The 19,704-nt window shown below is 38.9% G+C and overlaps 1 protein-coding gene across 1 annotated transcript in view; it reads left to right on the top strand.

The window, feature by feature from the left end:
- Positions 1-6,553: 6,553 nt before the first annotated feature.
- Positions 6,554-19,704, top strand: part of MGMT (O-6-methylguanine-DNA methyltransferase) — a 160,570-nt gene continuing 147,419 nt past the window's right edge. The window contains exons 1-2 of the mRNA XM_010582013.1: positions 6,554-6,674; positions 8,056-8,099. Coding sequence (XP_010580315.1) covers positions 6,554-6,674; positions 8,056-8,099 — 165 coding nt within the window. The remainder of the gene's footprint in view (positions 6,675-8,055; positions 8,100-19,704) is intronic.

Raw genomic sequence — 19,704 nt, 5'->3', positions numbered from 1 at the left:
CCCCCCCCCCCACTCCCGCGCACAGAAGACAAGGGTTATCTTCTAGAGGGGTCTGTTTAGATGACAGGGTTCCCTTGTGAACCTGATGAAGGTTTTGGCTTCTAAGCCCTATCTGTCTCCCTAATGCACGGGGGACCAAAACTGGCGGTGTAGGAGCTCTGCCTCCCTGAACTGCCTCTGTGGCCTTTGGTCTTATCTCGCTCGTGTGGAGACGCAGCTTAAGCGGAGCCATGATAGGGGATCTCCTGTCGCATTACAATGCCTCCCTGCCATGTGGTGCGGAAGCCCAGAGAAGGTTTGGTGAGCCGAAAGTCTCCTCTAGCAGCTCTGTTCCCCCACCTGTGCACAGGCACTCCTTTGGAAAGCTTGGGAAGGTTTCTGTATGGCCTCCGCGCAAAGAAGTGAGCAGAGCCGACCCGCTTTTACGTCTACCTCTTGTGTCAAGACCTGAAGGATTAGTAAACATGGGACAGCCTGGCCCTGCACTTGCAGCCTTGCAACAGAATCAGAGATATCACGGAATATCTTATTTCAGACCCAAATTATTTCTTCAGGTCTTAATTTTGGGTTGGGGCTTTTGCCCTCTTGGACAGGTCCCCTTCCCCTCTCTAGCTTGGTTAATCTTTTAAGTTCCTTAATATGTGTTTGACTGTTGTGAGGTTTGTAAAGCTTATTGTCTCTGGGGCAAAAAACCACTGCTGTAATGCAGGATACTTCTGTCTAAAAACATTGTTATATGAAATGTGCCAAGTTGCTTATTTATTTTCTTGTGAATGTTTTGTCAGCCTGTGATGTAATTTCTCCAAGTAAAAAGTTTTGTTTGCTTTGTTTTCAAACAGAAATGTTCCAAATGTGGACAATTCTACCAAGAGCCTCAAGCTTCATGGAAAAAAGATGTAGCCATGTGAGCTTGCAAGGTGGCTTTAGCAATTCCTATCTGCATTCTGATCCATGACAAGTTAATTACACCAATTACACCAGCAACTGAACAGAAGCTTTATAGGAAACTGTTGTAGTTATATTGCAACTTGTGTTACCGTGACTACTTTATCTCTTGATAACTCTGTAATTAACTTGTCACCACTGTTTAATGCTTAACGTATGTAGAGAATCAGTTAATGGCATCACTAAAGGGATAGTAGCCTGAAGGAGAAGCTCATGCCCTTTGGGAAGGTTATCGGGGTTTCCTTGAATGGCTAATTTAAGGACTTGTGTAGAAAAAGTATTAAGTTTGTTATGGGAAGTGTGGATAAGATGGAAAGGCTGCACCAGAGAAATTCTGTTTAAACTGATTTGGGTGACAGGGGGAACTGTTAGAAGAAACAGTAATGCAAAAAATCCAAAGGAGAACATGTCGAAGACATGGATGACTTTTTGTAGTGTTTTTTTTCCCATGCAATTAGGTTTTTGGAGGAGCAAGAACAACTGATGTTTATGAATTAAACCTCACTATGCTGGCTGCTATACCTGGCTCGTGCTCTAAGCAGTGCACAAGTTCCCTGTGACCTGTGTCCTCCACTGCTGACACAAAGGGTGACGTCCTCACTTGTGGTGACTGAAGGGTGGTTTCAGCAGTGAGGGTCATCCTGGTGTTGGTGCTGCAATAGCTTCGTGGGAACAAATTGTAGGACCTGATTTGCTGGGGTGTTTAACATCAGCCTCAAGACTAGTGAGCCATTCTGCCTGGGATGCAGCTGACCTAAATTAAACTTAGTTTCCACAAAGAGTGAGGCAAAAAAGCCTTGCTGCTTGTGGTAGTTGTTAACATATCTCATTTTACATTTCACAGAACAATATGTTAAATTCTGAATGTGTGAAACTTCTAAATACATCCTGAAGGCATTAGTATTCAGTCTAATGCTTTTAAACATTTCCTGCATTAGAATAATTTCCTGTTTGTAACATTGATGGAGTCAGCAAGTGCCTAACCCGGTCTGTATTGCCCATTCCCAGAAGTTGTTGGGTGAAGCTGAATACGCATCCAACCAATCGCATAACTCGTAAAAGCAAGCACTTGTTAAATCTATTTGTTTTTATTATGGACATCGATCTGCCAGTCGCAATAATGCATTTATGGACATTTTTCTGCAAGCGCAGCGCTGGTGGCAGTTTTTACTGACAAATTGAGTCATATGGACAGTAGTTCAAAATACGCTTACTTTATTGACGGATCGTGCAATTCTCTAGTTTACCGAGTGTTCATAAGATATCTGGACTGGTGAAGAGAATGTAACTAATGGGAAAATGCAGGACAAAGTTTTAATTTCAGGAGGCTTGAATTCTTCTAGGTAGTGACAGGCTACAGCATGTGTCTTGACTGGTTTTGTGAACTTTAATGTCTTCATTAATGCCGTAATTAAAAAGCAAAAAGACCTGGTTTTGTGTCCTTACTGTGGACTTCAGTTCTGTAGTTTCTTACCTCTGCTAATAGCTGTGAAGGTTGCTGTTCTACAAATCTGTGCTGGCAAGGGCTTCAGTTTATCTGAAGGTATAATGAGCAAAACCTTCCTGATGCAAGAAAAAAAAAATTCTGTGTTACATTTTGTCTCCTGTAAGGCTAACATTATCAGCCAGCACAGGTGCATTTGGGCCAGCATTAAGTTAAACATACAGTTGGAGGAACAACCAAACTATAAAACCAGACCAAGCATGTATTGAAGTATTTTCCAGAAATACAAAATGCAGTTTTAAAACTGATCTACTGGTGTGGTCCAGACTGCTGTTTAAAAAAAAAGAAAAAATGTATTTGAATGTCAGTAAAGCTTGTGTGGCTTTGGAGTTTTATGGAAGTTGAGTAACTGGGAAGGTTTTTCTTTGGAAATATGTCACTGGTTTGATGCTTTTTGCTAATCCTTCTTCAGGTTGTTTCCTTATTTACTATTTTATATCAGCAGAGCAAAAGCACCCTGTCCTGATGTCTGTCAGGACTATCTGCTATCTATTGATTTATATTGTGCCAAAGTATATGGTATAAATCATTTCAGGTGTCTTTTCAAGTCACTTGTAAAACTTGGACATGCAGCTGAAATTCTCCCCAATATAATAGAGGTTCTGAAGGTGATTACAAATACTTATTATCTGAACAAGTCGCCTTTAATCTCAAGGAGGAAGAGGGGAGTTCATCGATACAAAGGTTCTGACTTTCCCCTTTGGTTTTCAGGTGAAATAGTAATAAAGTAGCACTACTGACAGAGGGCCTGTAGTCTTGAGCAGTTTGGCAAAGGGGAATAAAGAATAATTCTGCCTGTCTCAAAGCAGGAGCTGATGGCATCTGGAGAAACAGCAAGTGTCACTTCAGACTACACTGTATGTTCACTATCCAGTGTGTAGCTGAGCTGTGGGTCATGGAATAGGCGGCTGGGGATGCTGGGTTTGGGCTCAGAAACAAACTTTTATTTTAAACTCAGAAATCCCACTTCTGACTCAGGAAGTTTGAATCCCACTTTTTTGGGGGGGATGGGAGCGCACATTATGGTATACTGGTAAAGATCACTATATTTTTTTATAGTACTCAGTAGCTATGTGCTGTTGAAGATGGGATACTGAAGAGATGGGCTTCTGGTCTTAGCTGATGGGTGCATTTTAAGGTTTTAATTGTTCAAATGCCACTTTTTAGTGTGTTATGATCAGATTAATGAAATAGGTATTTTAGTAAACTAGTAAATATATTAGCAGCACAGCCTACTGAAGTCAGATTTGCTTTGTTTTCTGAATCATGCCATCTACATGTTCCAAGTGCACATTTAACTCCCTCCAGGTAACTCTGCATTAGCAGATAGCAAGTATTAGTGCTGTCTTGTAAATGCTGCTGCATAATCATAATTCAGTAATATTTAAATTATCTGACTGCTTTAGATCAGTCAGTACAATGCAAACAATAATGTAATCTTTGGTTGTTTGTACATTCAAGTATGCAGAAGGTCTGTTAATTAGTTAAACTTTTTAATAAACACATAAAGTATACTTAAGACCCTGTTAAAAGATTAATTTTTCTGTTTCACATATAAAAACCACAAGGTGGAATGTACAGCATCTAAAAATACACATGAAATGCACAAACTTGCTTTGGCAGCAGTGGGTTGGCTATGTTGACAGTACATTTTTAGACTGTCAGCAGTGTCCTGGACAAACAATTCACACAACTTCATTCTCCCTTCATCCTGCTCCATTGGAGTTTCGTATGATTGGATATAATGCAGTGGAAAGGGTGGGGGGAGAAGGGAAATCCCTTGCACAGTCTGCTGTTGACACCAGAAATACCTCTGGTTGTTTGCTGACTTCAGTCCATGAAATAACAAGATTTCTGGCTGGTTGATTGAGAAATGAAATTGACTTTTTTCAAACTGGCCACAGTTTGGTGGTTTTTTCTTTTTTTTCTTTTTTTTTTCCTCCCCCTCCCTGGAAGATAAGTGAATTGGTTTTAGCTTTGAGGCTTAGGCAGTTGGATGGAAGGCTTGTCTGGAAGGGCAGGCTGGGTGTACAGCTGGTGGTGTGTGTTCAGAAAGTGAAATGGAGGCGAAGTGCTTAATCTGAGAGAAACTTTTTTTAATAAATGCTTGAGTTTTGGTTTGTTGTTTTTGTTTTTTTTTTTTAAATAGGACAATAGTACTATTTTGTTTTCACCAATTAAATGAATTGCATGTTTGTGAATGCACCTTGTTTTGTATTATTGGTAATGCGTATGGCCTGGATTTGAATGCTTTTCAGTTGTCTTTTTGTGCAGCTATATTTGATTCCATAGTGAGAGTTTCTAAGAATATGATTAACCCTATGGGTCATCTTATAATGTAATTATTAATGATTGATTCTGTTTATCCTTGAAATCAATATGAGAAGCAAAATGGTTTGGCATATATTTGGGGTTGATTTCTAACATTCAGTAAACATGATCTTGTGACAAGACTAGTATTGGTTTATTACTCTGAACATGGTTGATGCATCTGAAGTGTGTAATTAGTTTTATATAATGATGGTGATATGTGGTGTTTTTTACATGACTTATGTTAATATGGCCAATAGTGTTAACATCTCTTGCCACTAATAGTTAGGGTGGGGATGTATAGTAATTGATCTTCCTGGGAGTGCTGTAATGTAAAAACAATTCAGGCTGTTTGAAGTATATTTTACAAGTGTGCATTGGGCCTTTGGGATGTTACACTGAAAAACCCAATTGTACAGTTACCATGGGAACCCAATTAGAATAGATTGCCTGAGTTTTTTTCAGTCTTTCATCTTGACCAAAAATCTAATGTACTTTAAATGTTTTCATATGGAATTTTATTCATATACTGACTTGATATAATAGCTGTTTTTAAATTTTAGTACTGAAACCAGAGAGTATTACATTCTGCGGTTCCTGAGGACTTGTCTTTCAAGGAGAATCTTCCTTTAGTGTTTAAAAGTTGATGAACTGAGAAAAATACTTTTTATGAATCTAAGAGTTCTTACTGTAGTGCTGCCATCACATGTACTTTTCAGGCTGCAGTCCTGTGAAAGTAAACAGGAAAGTATCTTAAAATGCAAGGACTTCTGTTGTAGACCATCAACAAAATATGGCTGAAATTTTTGATGGCTTTTAAGGATCTGATTTTTGATATAACCCCTGACTTTGCTTCAAATTTTTGGTCTACTGACATATTCAAAGGTTTGGAATGCTCACAGGATGGGTCTGTGCTGTATTTGCTTCCTGCACCTACACTGTAGGAGAAGTTGGGTATCTTTACTCATGCTTTTTAGAGACTGTTGCGTTGAGGAAGTGTGAAGGGGAATTGCCTAAAACTATTGAGGAAACTTTTGGTGACTGATCTGGATTTACTCTTGAGCTCTGTGTGGATTGCTCTTAAGAGTATGTGAGCATCCTTATGGGGGTGCTGGAGATTTTTTAGATAGTAATGCATCACGTGGAACCTGGCTAGCAATTAAACTGCTGTTGTCGCCACAAATTAGATGCGATTTGAAACAACTTGAAATTTAACTGGATTTTGGCATTTGGCATGGTTTCTTTCATAAACAGGAAGACAGACTGTGTTGCAAGTAAATACAAAACAAAAATTTGTTATGAAAAGGGATGTTTCCTGATCAGTTTTGTCCCAGAGATGTCTGCTGGGCTCTGAGCTCCTTCAGTCAGGGTGAATGCTTGTTGTCTGGCTGACCTGACAGAGCAGCCCTTCATCCACCCATGAGCAGCTGCTATCTTGGAAACACTTTATTTCCCAATGGGAAGGTGGGGAGCAAGCGGATCTTGCCAGAACCCAAAGCAGCGTGCGCCATCAGATCAGCTGGTAGGAGATGGGAAGAGGGGCATAAGTAACTGTTAAATGGTAATTATTTAACATTTGGTGCACGGGAAGCAAAAGCGCATAGGTGCCCCAGTCCTTCATACATACGTGTCCAGACTTCGTTCGTATTCAGGTTGCCAAAGATGTATTTCAGAGGAAGCCTTTGGGTTTCCCTTTCCTGGTGGAGGTGGTAGGTGAGACTTCCTCAGGTTGCCTGCCACGGTACGAGGGGCATTTTGATGGTGAGTGATTTGTGCTGCGGATGGGACGGAGGCATGCCGCTGGCTTGCCTTCCCACTAATGCTGGGGATACTGGGCTGCCATCGCGGCCCCCGCTCTGCTCCTTGGCCTCCTGGGGGAGCGTAGCAAAGGCAGAGGACGGATGCTTACTCCTGGGTATCTCTGTGTAACGTTGGCTTAATTCAGTGCACTCACACACTGTAAGTCTCTTTGGTCTTTGGCCCAGGTTTGGAATGAGCTTCTGGATAAATCTGCTTTTTGAGGCAAATAGTCTAGCTTTACCCTTCAGAAAAATCTGAAAAAAGCTGAGTGTTGCTATACACTTGGAAAGTTAAAGCTCTGAACTGACAACAGAAATAAATTGCTATTTTATTTTTAGCTCTGTTGTAGATATTTAAAATAATATTATATTGGATTGCTCATCTGCCTGGCTTATTCACATTTAAAAATGGAGTGAGTGATCTTTGCACTGCCTACCTTGCAAGGGTATGATTGTTAGTATATTTAAAGTACTCATTTTTCAGGATCTTAATTTTAAACTCGTAATATTACATCTTAATTATTTTAAATATTTCTGCTTTCTTTTAAGTTGTTTGTAAGTGGCTGTACGTTCTGTCACTGCCTTGGACTTCAAGGCTTGATGTGTTGAGAGGACTTGGAAAGCCTTAGATGTTGGTTATCATTTCTTTTGAGAGATTCAGCATTTCTTTAAGCAGATACGGTTATCCCCTTCTGTGGTGCAGTGAGTTCCCCGACTTAAGTGGAAGAGTTCCTGTTGAGGCTGGCTGTGAGTCAGGACTCTGAGGCTGAGCTTTGTCAGATAATCTCCCTGTTTTTCAAAAATGTAATGTTTATAGCACATCTTTACAAAGATACAATGATCTTAGCTAAATAGCACTGAAAAGAAAATAGGGGGGGGAGGACTAAGTAAATGCCAAGGAAATAGCAATCATCCTTTATTTCAAAGGGGAGAGCGAAGCGGAACCTGTTGTATTTTTGTTAATGATATATAAATAATGATACTGTTTAAGACTAGAATTCTAATAATTAAAGTTAACATTTCTTAGGTACTTTCTTAATGTTTTGCAATCTGTACTTTTAAACCTAGGATACAACTAAGTTACTTGCTCTCATGCCTTAAAATGTGTTACTTCCTGAATCACAAAAGGCTGTAACTCAGAAGTGCATTACTGCCTGTACAAATATTTCTTAAATTAATACTGTATCTTTTAGGTCATTCTTATTCAAATCATGAGCTGTGTAGTGTTTGTTATGGAACAAGTCTTCAATATGCCATCTGTTGATTTTTTTTTTGACTCTCAACAAGCAGTAGATGACCTCATGAACATTAAAATTCCTGGTTGTAAAAAAAAAAAAATCAAGCTCCCCTTTGAAATTATATACTGAAATTTAGAGCCCATTTAAAAAACTGATATCGAGTTGGTTATAGGGGAAATAACACTATTGACATGTACTGTTCCTCTTGTGGAATTCAAATTAAATCTCAATCTAACTGAGATTTTTTTTTTCTTTACAGGTGGAGACCTTTCATCTACCATGGCAGCAAGGCTTGTTCCAAACGTAAGTTTCTAGTAAAATACCCTTGCATTTAGGTGTACGCTGAAAGTCCAGCATTACAAAAGAGTTCATGTAACATAGGTTTTTCCCCAGTGTCCAGCAGTCAGTATTAAGAATCCAGCTGACAAGATTGATGCTGCATTGTAAATCTCTGTAGTTCTGTCATGGTTGGTAACAGGCATCAGCAGACCTTTCCCCATCACGTATCTATCTGCCACAGAGCGTAAACTAACAGGACAATGCTACATTTTCAGTTATAAGTTAGCAGTTTGCTTCTGTTTCCTAATAAGTACCTCGTTTATTGGAAAACAAACAGGCTTAATTTTGAGGCTTGATGCTTCAGTAAGTGTAGGGCAGTAACTTTATAGTAAAATAAGAAAACAACTCTATTTATCAAGAAATTCAGAACAATTTACCTTATTGAAAGGAAGGCATCAACACATTTTTAGCGCATAACCGTATTCTTCAAATAATTAAAATGAACTTTGAAGATAAAAATACATTTTTCTGTGGAGTAACTATTTTTGTAACATTAGTAATGCTCCTCTAGGAAAATATTTCTAGTACATTCAAACTTGCATATCTATTCTGCTGGCAACTTCTATCACTGTTAAAAATGTCTTAATAGTGGCATCTCTGGTGGTTTTAATCTACTTCACGTAATGTAAAGTGGCTTAGAAAAGTAGTATTTGGGCATATTCTGTGTCTTCTACCCCTCTGTAGAAGATTTTCTTTCTCTTTTCCACAAAAGAAAATTGCTTTTTTTTTTAAAATGGAGTGGTTGAGGAAGAAAATAAGGAAAATAAATTCTTGCTTCACTTTTTTTCTATTGAACAGTCATCTGTTTAGTTATGTATGTATCTCCCAGTTGCAAACATCTTTTAGCAGGTACCTGGAATAATGGCAGAGAAATATTTGATTATCTTTGCACAACTGGGCATGGTAGGAAGAGTCACTAGTTCCTTCTCATTCAAAGCTAGGTGTGATATAGCTGGCAAGTGATATGAAACTAATAATTTATTATCTAACCTTTTCACTTCTCCCACTCTCACTTCTAGTTGAAAGGTGCAGCATTAGCTGTTAGGGGAGTTTTCCCCTTTTGATATGTGGAAGGGCACAGGGTTTAAGGTAAAACACGTGAACTCTTGCAGCCCCATCTGCCGTGGGGAGCAGGGATCTGCTGGGGGCTGTGTGGACACAGCCCAGGCTCCTCTGCTATCTGGTCCTGTTTCTGGATGCATATTAAATATGTATGTAATGTAGTTCATGTTTCTTTAGTGATGTTTATAATGTATGATTAGCGTACAGTTTTACTTTGAGCACAACCACACGTTGGTGTGACACACAATATATGCCTGGCATATGGTTTTTGCAGAAATCGATTATCACCGATGTAATGTGCTGAACAGTTTTTAAGCAGGTTTCTGAAAGCAGTCAGATGTGGGCATTTTCCACAATCACTGTATTTGTCTCCTGCTCGATCCCAGATTCTGTTACGGTGGCCAAAGATGTATGTTCGGTTGTGTGGAAGAGGCTGAAATGTGGCTGTAGTTATGTGCGTGAGCATACATCAGGAATGTCTCTGTATTTAGGAGTTTTGGGGGTTTGTGGTGTTCTTATGACAATGTGGCAATTTTTCTATTTCATGAGAAATTTAATTCTAAGTGTAATTCTCTTCCTCTTTGGATTTCTTGTAGTTATTAAATTTAAACTTATTAAACAGATTCTTGGACTAACTGTGATGCTTTGCTCTCTGTTAATACAGTGAAACACTTGTCCACGCTCTCCTGAATCAAACCAAGATTGATGAGGATAGGAAAATTCAGATGTGTGTGCCAAGACTATAATCTTGGATTTTTGTACAAGTCTTTTTGACACCTGTCTTTTCTGTGTATTTATTTTACTGTAGATGCATTTGTATTTTTAGTGAATTCTTAATACACAGTTTGCTGCTTCATTTGTTTAAAGCTGTTCTACTCACTTTAAAAATTTCAATGAAATTCTTTCCTTGAACACAATTCAGATTCCTGACTCTCCTTCAGCTTAAGGAGCACTATTAATGGTTTTGTTCATATTGCTTAGATTTATTTTGTTATTATTCTCTAGCTCCTTCTCTTCAGGTATAGCTATTTTGGTATTATAAAGAATGATGGATTATATAGGAAAGTTTCTTTTGAAGCACTCCTGATATTGTGCAATGCACTTGGGGGTCAGCTACACTTGACTGATGCATGATTTATCCGATGTCCCTGCCACTTTCTGAGATAAAGCTGCTATTTTATCAAAAATGCCAGCAAGTGTGATTTAGAATTTATACACCTCCTTTTTCAAATAATTGTTCTGATTACTTTCTGGCATGGCAATAAAATGATAAAGGTAATTGCACACAAATGTGAGATAGCACCAAAATACAATAAAATTAACCTGAATTAGCTTGACTTGTCGATGAGAAGTATTTATGAAATGTATTTTTGCAATAAGGGAGACTGATATTATAGCTGGAAGGTGAGTTATTGCCTTAATGTAATACTGTTTGAAATTTAAAAAAGAGACTGTTACAGTTGAGGGTGATTGTGCCTTTGAAATTAAGTTGAAGTGATTCTTATAATTGGCAGCAATAATGCATTGTGAAGGTAATATCTTTTATTGTGTTATGCCTAGTTGCATTATCTTTTATTTAGCTGGTCCTGACTTCAGCTCTGCAGAGAACACCAGAAGGAGCAGATCAAGAATTTTGTGGATTTAGGTGATAAAAATTTGAAATGTTACCTAATATTAAAGTCATTCTTCTGCTAGATTTTTTCATTTTTAGCCCATTTTCAGGTCCCCTGAACCTGATACAAGTCCCATTTGATTAAAATTTCATCTCTTTTCCTTGTATTAGAGTAGTTGCCATATATTTACATACACAGCTGAACCCTGTTAACAGTAGCGCACTTCAGTCTTGCTATATGTGTGTATGCATGCATATACATCAGGTGGCAATTTTGGCAGTTAAATTTTGTATTTCTCAGTGCCTTAAGGTATAACCTTCTCTTACTAAAAAGTATATACACACTTTTACAGCAAGAACTTCAATGGTAATTAAGGAGTAGATCTTAAAATGTTGGCTAATGTCTTGAGTTTATTTTGTGAAGTGATGAATGCATCTGGAAAATCCAGACAACTGCACAATGACTTCTTTTCCTTTGCATGAGACTTGTTAAAACTCAAACCAGTAACAACTAGATATTAATTTTGGGGACCCTCTAATTCTTAGAGACAATATTCTTAATCTTTGATTCTTTAGTATGGTATTTGTTTCTGCAATTGTTTGGCAACAAATTCCTTAAGTATGAGTTAGTGTTTTGCGCCATGTGAGTGCATGTTAAAACACTGAACAAAGTATTACCTTGCTTTGTAGTGCATTGCACAGTGCTTCTAACTGAATCTTCTGGCGCATGATTTCCAGTCTGAAAATAAGGGGCAGGGGGACTTAATCCCTTTTGTTAGGTCATTGGTAGGGTAAAAATGACAATGTGCTTCCACATCCCGTGGTAGAACACCAAGCAATGTGGCTTACAGGGTCGTTTCTGGTGGGATTTCCAGATCCCTCCTAACAGCAAGGAACGTACCCAATTAGGACTTCTGTCTTTGCTATTGGTGGCATAATTTGATTATTACAGAAATATCTGGCCCTGTCCTGTCTATGTTTTTCCCTGTTCTTGGCACTCCATTTCTTAGCCAATTCTGCTCTAATTCATTATATTATCTCTAGGCAGCCTGCAGTTTCAAATGAGATGCTAAATTAACTAGGTGCCTCTAAGCTTAAGTCAGGCTGTTTCATTTCCTTTTTAATTTTTCCTGGGCACCAAGATGCATCCTAGGAATGGCATGACCTGATCTTGCAACCTTGATGCCAATCTACCACAATCACTAATTTGTACAGCTTATTAACACCACACTTTCTAATGGAATTTTACTTGTATGCTGCATGTAAATGTTTGACTTGTTTAAGAATGTTCATCTTGGCTTCATGGTAATGCTATGAAATGATGATATAAATATTCTACTGCATATATGGTTTAAACTGCTAAGTGGCCGCAGCAGTGGCTGCTACACTTGCATAGCATTTATGTTTCCTATATAAGTAATAGCTGGGGAAAGATACAGAACGTGTTTACTTGGATTTGGAGAGGTATTGGAGGAAATAGTACATCTGAATTCCTGTTTAAACGGCCCACTAAGGTCTTGTGTTTAAGTATCTGCTGACACTGTCTCAAACCAAAGCTTGGCATGTGGGCAATAGAAGAAGTAGAAAAATGCACTTCTTGAATGCAGTCTGAAATGCAGTAGTAGTAACCTACCTGCCTCTCCTGAAGGAGAAAAATTAGTTTTATTACAATTAAAATATCCTTTAAGTAAAATGAAGAAGTCTGAGATAGCACTGGTAAGTACACTGGGAATTTGCCATTTGTCAGACCAGGATTATTCCTGCCTGCCAAAGCAACAGACTGAAGACATAGCCAAAGAGCCAGAGGCTACCACTGCTTGGAAATACACTTTCATAGCTTGGCATTTCAGGGTCTTTTGATTGCCATCCAAAGAGGATTAGTAGTATAATACGATGGGACAACAGAAACTTGCTTTTGTTGTCTTTGATTGTTTAATAAAGAATTATGTGTTTGCTCTTGTCGAATACTTTTAAAATGCCGTAGAAAGCAAATGTTGCTCTCTGTATGTGAATGTGTATCCTTCTGGTTTGTCGGGGGCTTGTGTGAAGTGGGCCTTTTGTTAAGTGAAGATGGGGACTGATTTTTAGTGGCTGCTGTGCCAGTGTCTATTTGTGTATGTTCAGAATATGCAGTTTAATTCTGTACGTTCACATTTTTATGGGATTAGTTCTTTGGAAAGTAAAGAAATTGTTTTATCACCCCAAACTAACCCTGGATTTGCTTATAGTCTGTCTGACATTTCCTCTCCAAACCTCCCCTAGCCAGGAAATGAGTAGGTTTTGTTTTCATACCCTCTGAAGTTACAGGTTTGGCTTAACCAGGGTTAGATTTACTTAGAGAAGCATTGGAGATATTAGTACAGTACTGCAGTATATTTCAGTGCAGCTTTTGTTTAAAAGCCTTATCTGGATTACAGTCCTGTTCTTCAGCTGTGGAGGTGTTTATTACTCTTGCAGCAAGGACAAAAATATATGGACCTGATATACAGTGCTTTATTCTGGCAAGCTGAAAGTTTGCTTTGGATGCTATAGGAAAAAGAAAGGCACGCAGTATAGGCAGTTATTGTGGGATGTATAGGGGGAAGAAGTGGCTTATGTCCAGATGTGTGGTCATCTAGTTCACAAGAACCTGATGCAGTATATAAAGGACCTGTATTTTATAACAAAGGTAATTTTAAATGTTATTTTACTTGTTAGCAGATTGTATTGACAGAATTAAATCTGATTAGCTAGCATGATAGTGGTTTTGTTTCAAGACTTTCTTCTTGAATCTAAGCAATGAATGCAACACCTTTTTTCTTCCTCAATATTTAACTTTTGCCTTAATTTAAAAACAGAGGGACACTGTTTTCCTTGGACTAACAGGTTTCCATATGTTTGAAGGATGCTATGTGTGATGTTCAAGTGTAATGATAAAGGAAATGTGTGTTATCTTGTTCAGAAATTATTTTTTCATGAAGTAATGAATGATGTTGGTAGGACTACCATGGGAGTGTGGGTTGCAGAGGGCAGCAGCAGCCTTCTCTTGTTAGACAAGAAGCCCTGCCCTGGGTTCCAGGACCACTCTCCCACAGCTTTAGCAGTCCAGATCAAGATGCCCAACCTGTAGGAACCTGTTTGGATCAGGGCATCCTTATAGCTTTAGAGTTCACTCCATTATGTTTAGCTGGAAATCTTTGGACTCTTTGTTTCAAGAGAAGGAAACAGCTTTTAGAAAAGTTTGTATTTTAGCTTTGAAAGAAATCAAACATTTTATAATAAGCAAAGATTAAGAATTAAGTTTCTCATTCTGTATAATTTTTGTTCCAGTATATTAAATTATTTCTGGGTATTAAAATTGTGTCTACCTCTTCCCTCCTTTCTTCCCCACACTGAACTTATTTGGAGTACTTAATTTTTTTTTCTCTTGAAACAGTAGCAACCACTGTTCATTTGGAAGGTGAACATAGAGATGATTAAGCAATATATTAAGAGGAGTAAGATTTTAGGCTTGTGTTTTGATCGCATATTGATTGCATGGATCCTGTGTTTTTTCCTAGTCCTTAAATTTTTCTCTGCTTTAAAACACTGAGTGTAAGAGATGGCTTTCTCATCTAAGACTAGCTGCATAAGGTTGGAAAATTACCCTCCACACTGAAGTATATGTGCACAACTGCATTACCTTTACTATTAATATCTTTTCCTATATTCTTAACATACAATGGATTGTTTCCTTTTAAATAAACATGTAGAAACCAGTAAAACAAATACAGGAAGTTTTAAACTATTAAGGAGATGTTGAGAGAACTGTAATTCGATGAAAACCTTGGATGAGTGGACCACTGGCATGTGTAAGCTCACCAGCAGCCGTGCCAAACGGGGGGCTGTGGTCAGCCTCCTTATTCATCTCCGCAGGCCCAGGTGGGGTGGCAGAAGCTTTCTGCAATGAAAACATTTTGCAAACAGTGTTAGGGGTTGCGTTTCTAAATTTTAATTTCAGTTGTATTTATGATGGTAACAGGCGATGATAATGACTGGATGTTTTCTTCAGTTGTCTCAGTATGGAGCAGCAATAGTGCTGTTTCCAAAGCCCCAGTTAAGGGTATGACTGCAATGGCAACCATTAATTGCCCTAATTGCAGTGCTCGCTGCTGCTGTATTACATGAGTGATACGCTGACCTTTACACCTCAGAATAGACAGGGTGTTCGTAAACAGTCAGCTCTTGCCTGTTCTGCTGTCCTTGCTGCTGTGGAGTTGACAGAGATGGACAAATCTAAATTCTTATTTCTTATGATGGTCCCTGATCTGGTTTTGCCTTGACAAATACCGCTGATGTGATTTGATAAGGATTTTGTTATGAGAAGGATGTAAACTTACTGGACTAGGAAGAATGTCTGCAGCAAGATGACTGAAATGAAGTAGTAAATTGCCAAACCAGTCCAGGTACCTGTGAAGTATTCCCCTTAAATTTAAATCCAATATTTCAAGCTTTCATTGCATTTTAATTCAAAACTTGAATCAATAACAAGCAGGTTTGAGAACACTGCAGTACTCAAAAGAAGGACACTAAAAAAGTTCAGGACTGGTATTTCTTTCCTGTAATTAGGATGAAGAAGCAACTTCCCTGGCATTTATTGATCATCCTCTCAAACTCAACAAATTCCTGGTATTGCTTTTTGGCAAGTCACTGATATTATATGGCATCATAGAAACAGGGCAGGTGCTTGAGAATTATGGCTCATATGCTAGCTTCCTAATGCAAATATATCAGAACATTAAAGTGATGGGTCTTTAGGATATATTTATGAAGAATAAGAAGTAAATGAACAAGTTGGTACTTTGTCACACCTTTAGTGGGATGGGCTAGCATCAGCACTCTCCAAGTGAAACTACACTCAAACTGTGTTGATCCTATTGGATCAATACATCCAGAAATTCAGCTTTTACAGCTAAGAATCCCTAGGATTTGTACCACTAACAGATATAGTACTATTTGAGATAGTCTCAGACAATAGGTGCTGACAAGTATTTTTAGTTTTTGAAGCCAGTATGTAGTTATATCCTAACCTAACATTGGAGCAAGATTGCATGAGAAACCTAGTGTGCTGGTTTTGGCTGGGAGAGAGTTAATTCTCTTCATAGGAGCTAGTATGGAGCTAGGTTTGGGGTTTGTGCTGGAAGCAGTGTGGATAAGTCAGGGATGTTTTGGTTACTGCTGGGCAGTGCTTGCACAGAGCCAAGGGCTGTTCTGCTCCTCACCCCACCAGCGAGGAGGCTGGGGGGGCACAAGGAGTTGGGGGGGACACAGCCGGGACAGCTGACCCCAACAGACCCAAGGGACATCCGAGACCATAGGACGTCATGATCAGTATGTAAAGCTGGGGGAAGAAGAAGGAAGGGGGATGTTTGGAGCGATGGCAATTGTCTTCCCAAGTCACCGTTATCCATGCTGGAGCCCTGCTGCCCTGGAGATGGCTGAACTCCTGCCTGCCCGTGGGAAGTGGGGAATTAATTCCTTGGTTTGCTTTGCTTGCGTGCACGCCTTTTGCTTTACCTAGTAAACTCTCTCTATCTCAGCCTACAAGTTTTCTCACTTTTGCCCTTTTGATTCTCTCCCCATCCTACTGTGAGGGAGGTGAGTGAGTGGCTATGTGGGGCTTCGTTGCCGGCTGGGGTTAAACCATGACATCTAGTATGGCATCTGGGTGGGTTCTTTATTTTTAAAGAACAGTAACTTTAATGGCGTGGAAGAATTAAGTAGAGAATTCTCAAATGTGCAGTGGTGGCTTGTCTGGAAATGGTAGCAATACAACCATTTCTGGGTTTGAGAAATGGCAAGTGAAATAGGAGAAGGAATTGTATTGCAATTTCATCCTGTTGGTTATATTTACATTATCAGGTAGCTCAGCAATTAACACTTTCTGTTAATCTGAAAGGATCAAGAGACCCATTTCTTGCAGGCAGCTGTGACACCGCCCTGATTAATGCACTTGGACTCTCTTGGTTTAAAAAAATAAAATTGCAGTATGGGCAAAGACACTTTAGGTTTAGCAGCAGTTGAATGTTATTTTTGCCTTGATTCTCAGAAATAGTCAAGTAAAAAAAAAAATGAGGACTTCCATTTGATGTTCAGCCACATGCTATAGCCTAATGGAAATACCCTGTTAAATCAGATGCAGGTGGTGGCAGAGGGGATTATCATTAATATTTTGATATGGCATGGTAGGTTTATATTGTTGCTGAAGCAGAGTGAAGGAAATAGAAAACCCTGTAGAGGGAGATCCATCAGAGATAGGGCTCTGGCTCCTTCCTGATGGGAAGGATTCATGTGCTCAATAATACTGAAGGGAAAATGCATGGAAAGGTGGCATCTTTGGTCTCTTTGACCACAGCCTTCTGTGGAACTTCTGTTAAGACAATTTCTGATGTCCTGAGGGCTGAACACTTGGGGTGGGTACAAACACATCCACAGGCAGTACTGTTGTATTTTTTCCAGTGGAAATCTGCGGTCTCTAGGGTTTTAACATGTACAGATGCGCTGTGAAATCTTTGAGAACACAGGAAAAGTTGGAAGTGATGTTCATGAAGATATTTTGCATTCTTTCTCCCCTTCAATTCCATAACAGTGATTTGGGGCATGGTGCTGAAGCGCAGGAAATACTGTGAGGTTTGCTCTCTTGACTTGTCTTCTGGAAAATACAAACCTCTTGGGAGAACATGAAGCATGGAAACAATTTGCTATGGATTTTCTTGAACCTTGTTGATCCTCAAGATTTCTCTGCATTTTTTATTTATGCATTCTCCATTATGGATATGAATTGGATTCTAGGATCTCAGACCAAACTACAATGGAATTTTTGGGGGGTGTAGGAGCAGTAGAACATAGAAAGTAATTTTGAATTATTTGCTGTAATGTGAAAGACCATTAATGCAAATTTAAATAAAATCTGTATTTAATCAAATGGGAGGTATGTTTCAGTACTGAAAACCTTGGCTGCAGCAAGGCTGTTAAACTGAATTACATTGGAAAGCATAAGAGGTTAAGATCCTTATATGCAAGTCATCAAGCTAATGTTGGCTTTTGGGTTCATGGCACCTCGTTTAGGAGATAAAACTCGCTGCTGTTGTGCATCCTTAGCATCTGAACCCTAGGAAAGCAATTTGAGTGGCACATCTCTCTTTCCTAGTGGTGTTCAGTGGAGTTGATGTGTAATTGAGGGGACCTTCGCCCTTCGGAGGAGTGTGGTGCCACCGAGGCATGTGCTGTTGCAAAGTCATGGGAGCATGCCTGGAAAATGAGGCTCCTCTGTACAGGACATTAACTCATAAATCATGCTAATATTCTTACTGATAAATCTTCCACTGTGAAAACCTTTTGAGTCTCATCTATTATTAATGCCAAAAAGGACTTAATTCCATTGGCTAACAACAGTCTTCCAATTTTCTATAGAGCATTTAGCAGTCTATTGAGATGTAGGCTTACATATGCTGTACCTACATTTTTATTTCTGTAGCAAGACTCACAGAGGATGGCAGGAGAAGTTTCCTCTGTACAAGTCCTATTTTTTCCTACCTAATGAATATCAACATTATGAGAGATTTTGACACAGTTTTGTAGGTTTTACAGTGGAAAGGGAGAGTGAAGGTGGAGTTTGTGCAGTACCTGATCAAAATTCCTCAAATGGTTCATTTACGTAAGCTGGAGAAAAAAGGCGGAAGGCAGTTTATTTGGATTTATTAGATTTTTGCTTTAAGCTGCCATTCATTTCTAGTTCACAGCTTCAACAAGGGCACTGTGGGGAAGATGGTGTTGAGCAAATTGTGCCTGTGTTGGAAGGATATGGGCAGGATCAGGTTTTCAGTGTTCACCAGTCTGCAGTAAGTGATGTCTAAGCATTTGGTCATTTCAGCTGGCCAAGTTTAAAGGCTGTTTACTTGTATCTGAAAACTGTTGCAACTTAAATCTTGAATAAAATTTCACTTTATTTTAAAATAGCATTGCCTGCAGGAACATATTGTTACCTTGATCTTCTCTGGCTCATCTCAGTAGCTGTAGGTAAATAGTGAAAAGGCACATTAGTGTCTGGACAGAGGGTAGCACGCATTGTACATCTGTATGGTGACCTTCGTCTCTGAGGCTCCCAACCCAATCGCATATGTATGTGGATATATGTCATGCAGTTTCATTCTTTTATAAAAATAAACCTTCTAAATATTGCTGCCCAATGCTTATGACAAACAAGACTGAAAATACTAGTTGTACTCACTCAAGGTTTTCATCTATAAAGCTTAGTTCAACTTGGTGTGAACTCATAGGGTTATTTATAGTTTTCTGTTACTCGCTGCATCCTGTGTTTTGTTATAATGAAAAAGCTGTCCTCTTATCACTAAGTTGTTATATTCATGGAGTACATGGTATGAGGTTCAGTGCATCTAGTTTAGGGCTGTCACACAAATAAAAATGAAGAATGTATACTGGTTTTCCACATATGTAAACTTTTATGTTTTACTAAGATGTCTGCAGTGAGGTGCTGCTCCAAAAAAAGTTCACCCGTGTCCTCTCCTTGAAGAGGGAGAAGGAACAAGGAAAAAGTTTGTTGAAAAGGAGAGTTTCTTTGTAACACCAGCAAACATTTGATTATTTAGCAAAAAGCTGATTTGGATTGTAGTCAAGCTAAATAAACCACTAGAAACCTGCAGTTCAAGCCCAGCACATTGCACAGAACTTCTCTAAGCTGGGTAACTTTGCGCTGGTTGCTATGTGTCTGTAACTGAGGAATTGCTTAAGTGCTTCCCAAAATTCAGAGGTTTAGGTTTACTTTTGCCCTCGTGGGCAAAAATGTCTACTTGTTTGGGGTTTTTTAATCCTCACTTCACACTGATTATATTACTTGCAGATGTGACTTCATTATGT

This window comes from Haliaeetus leucocephalus, unplaced genomic scaffold (assembly GCF_000737465.1).
Source record: "Haliaeetus leucocephalus isolate CR32 unplaced genomic scaffold, Haliaeetus_leucocephalus-4.0 Scaffold830, whole genome shotgun sequence".
Classification (NCBI taxonomy): domain Eukaryota; kingdom Metazoa; phylum Chordata; class Aves; order Accipitriformes; family Accipitridae; genus Haliaeetus; species Haliaeetus leucocephalus.
Note: the sequence above shows the minus strand (reverse complement) of the source record. Positions and strands in the feature narration are given on the sequence as shown.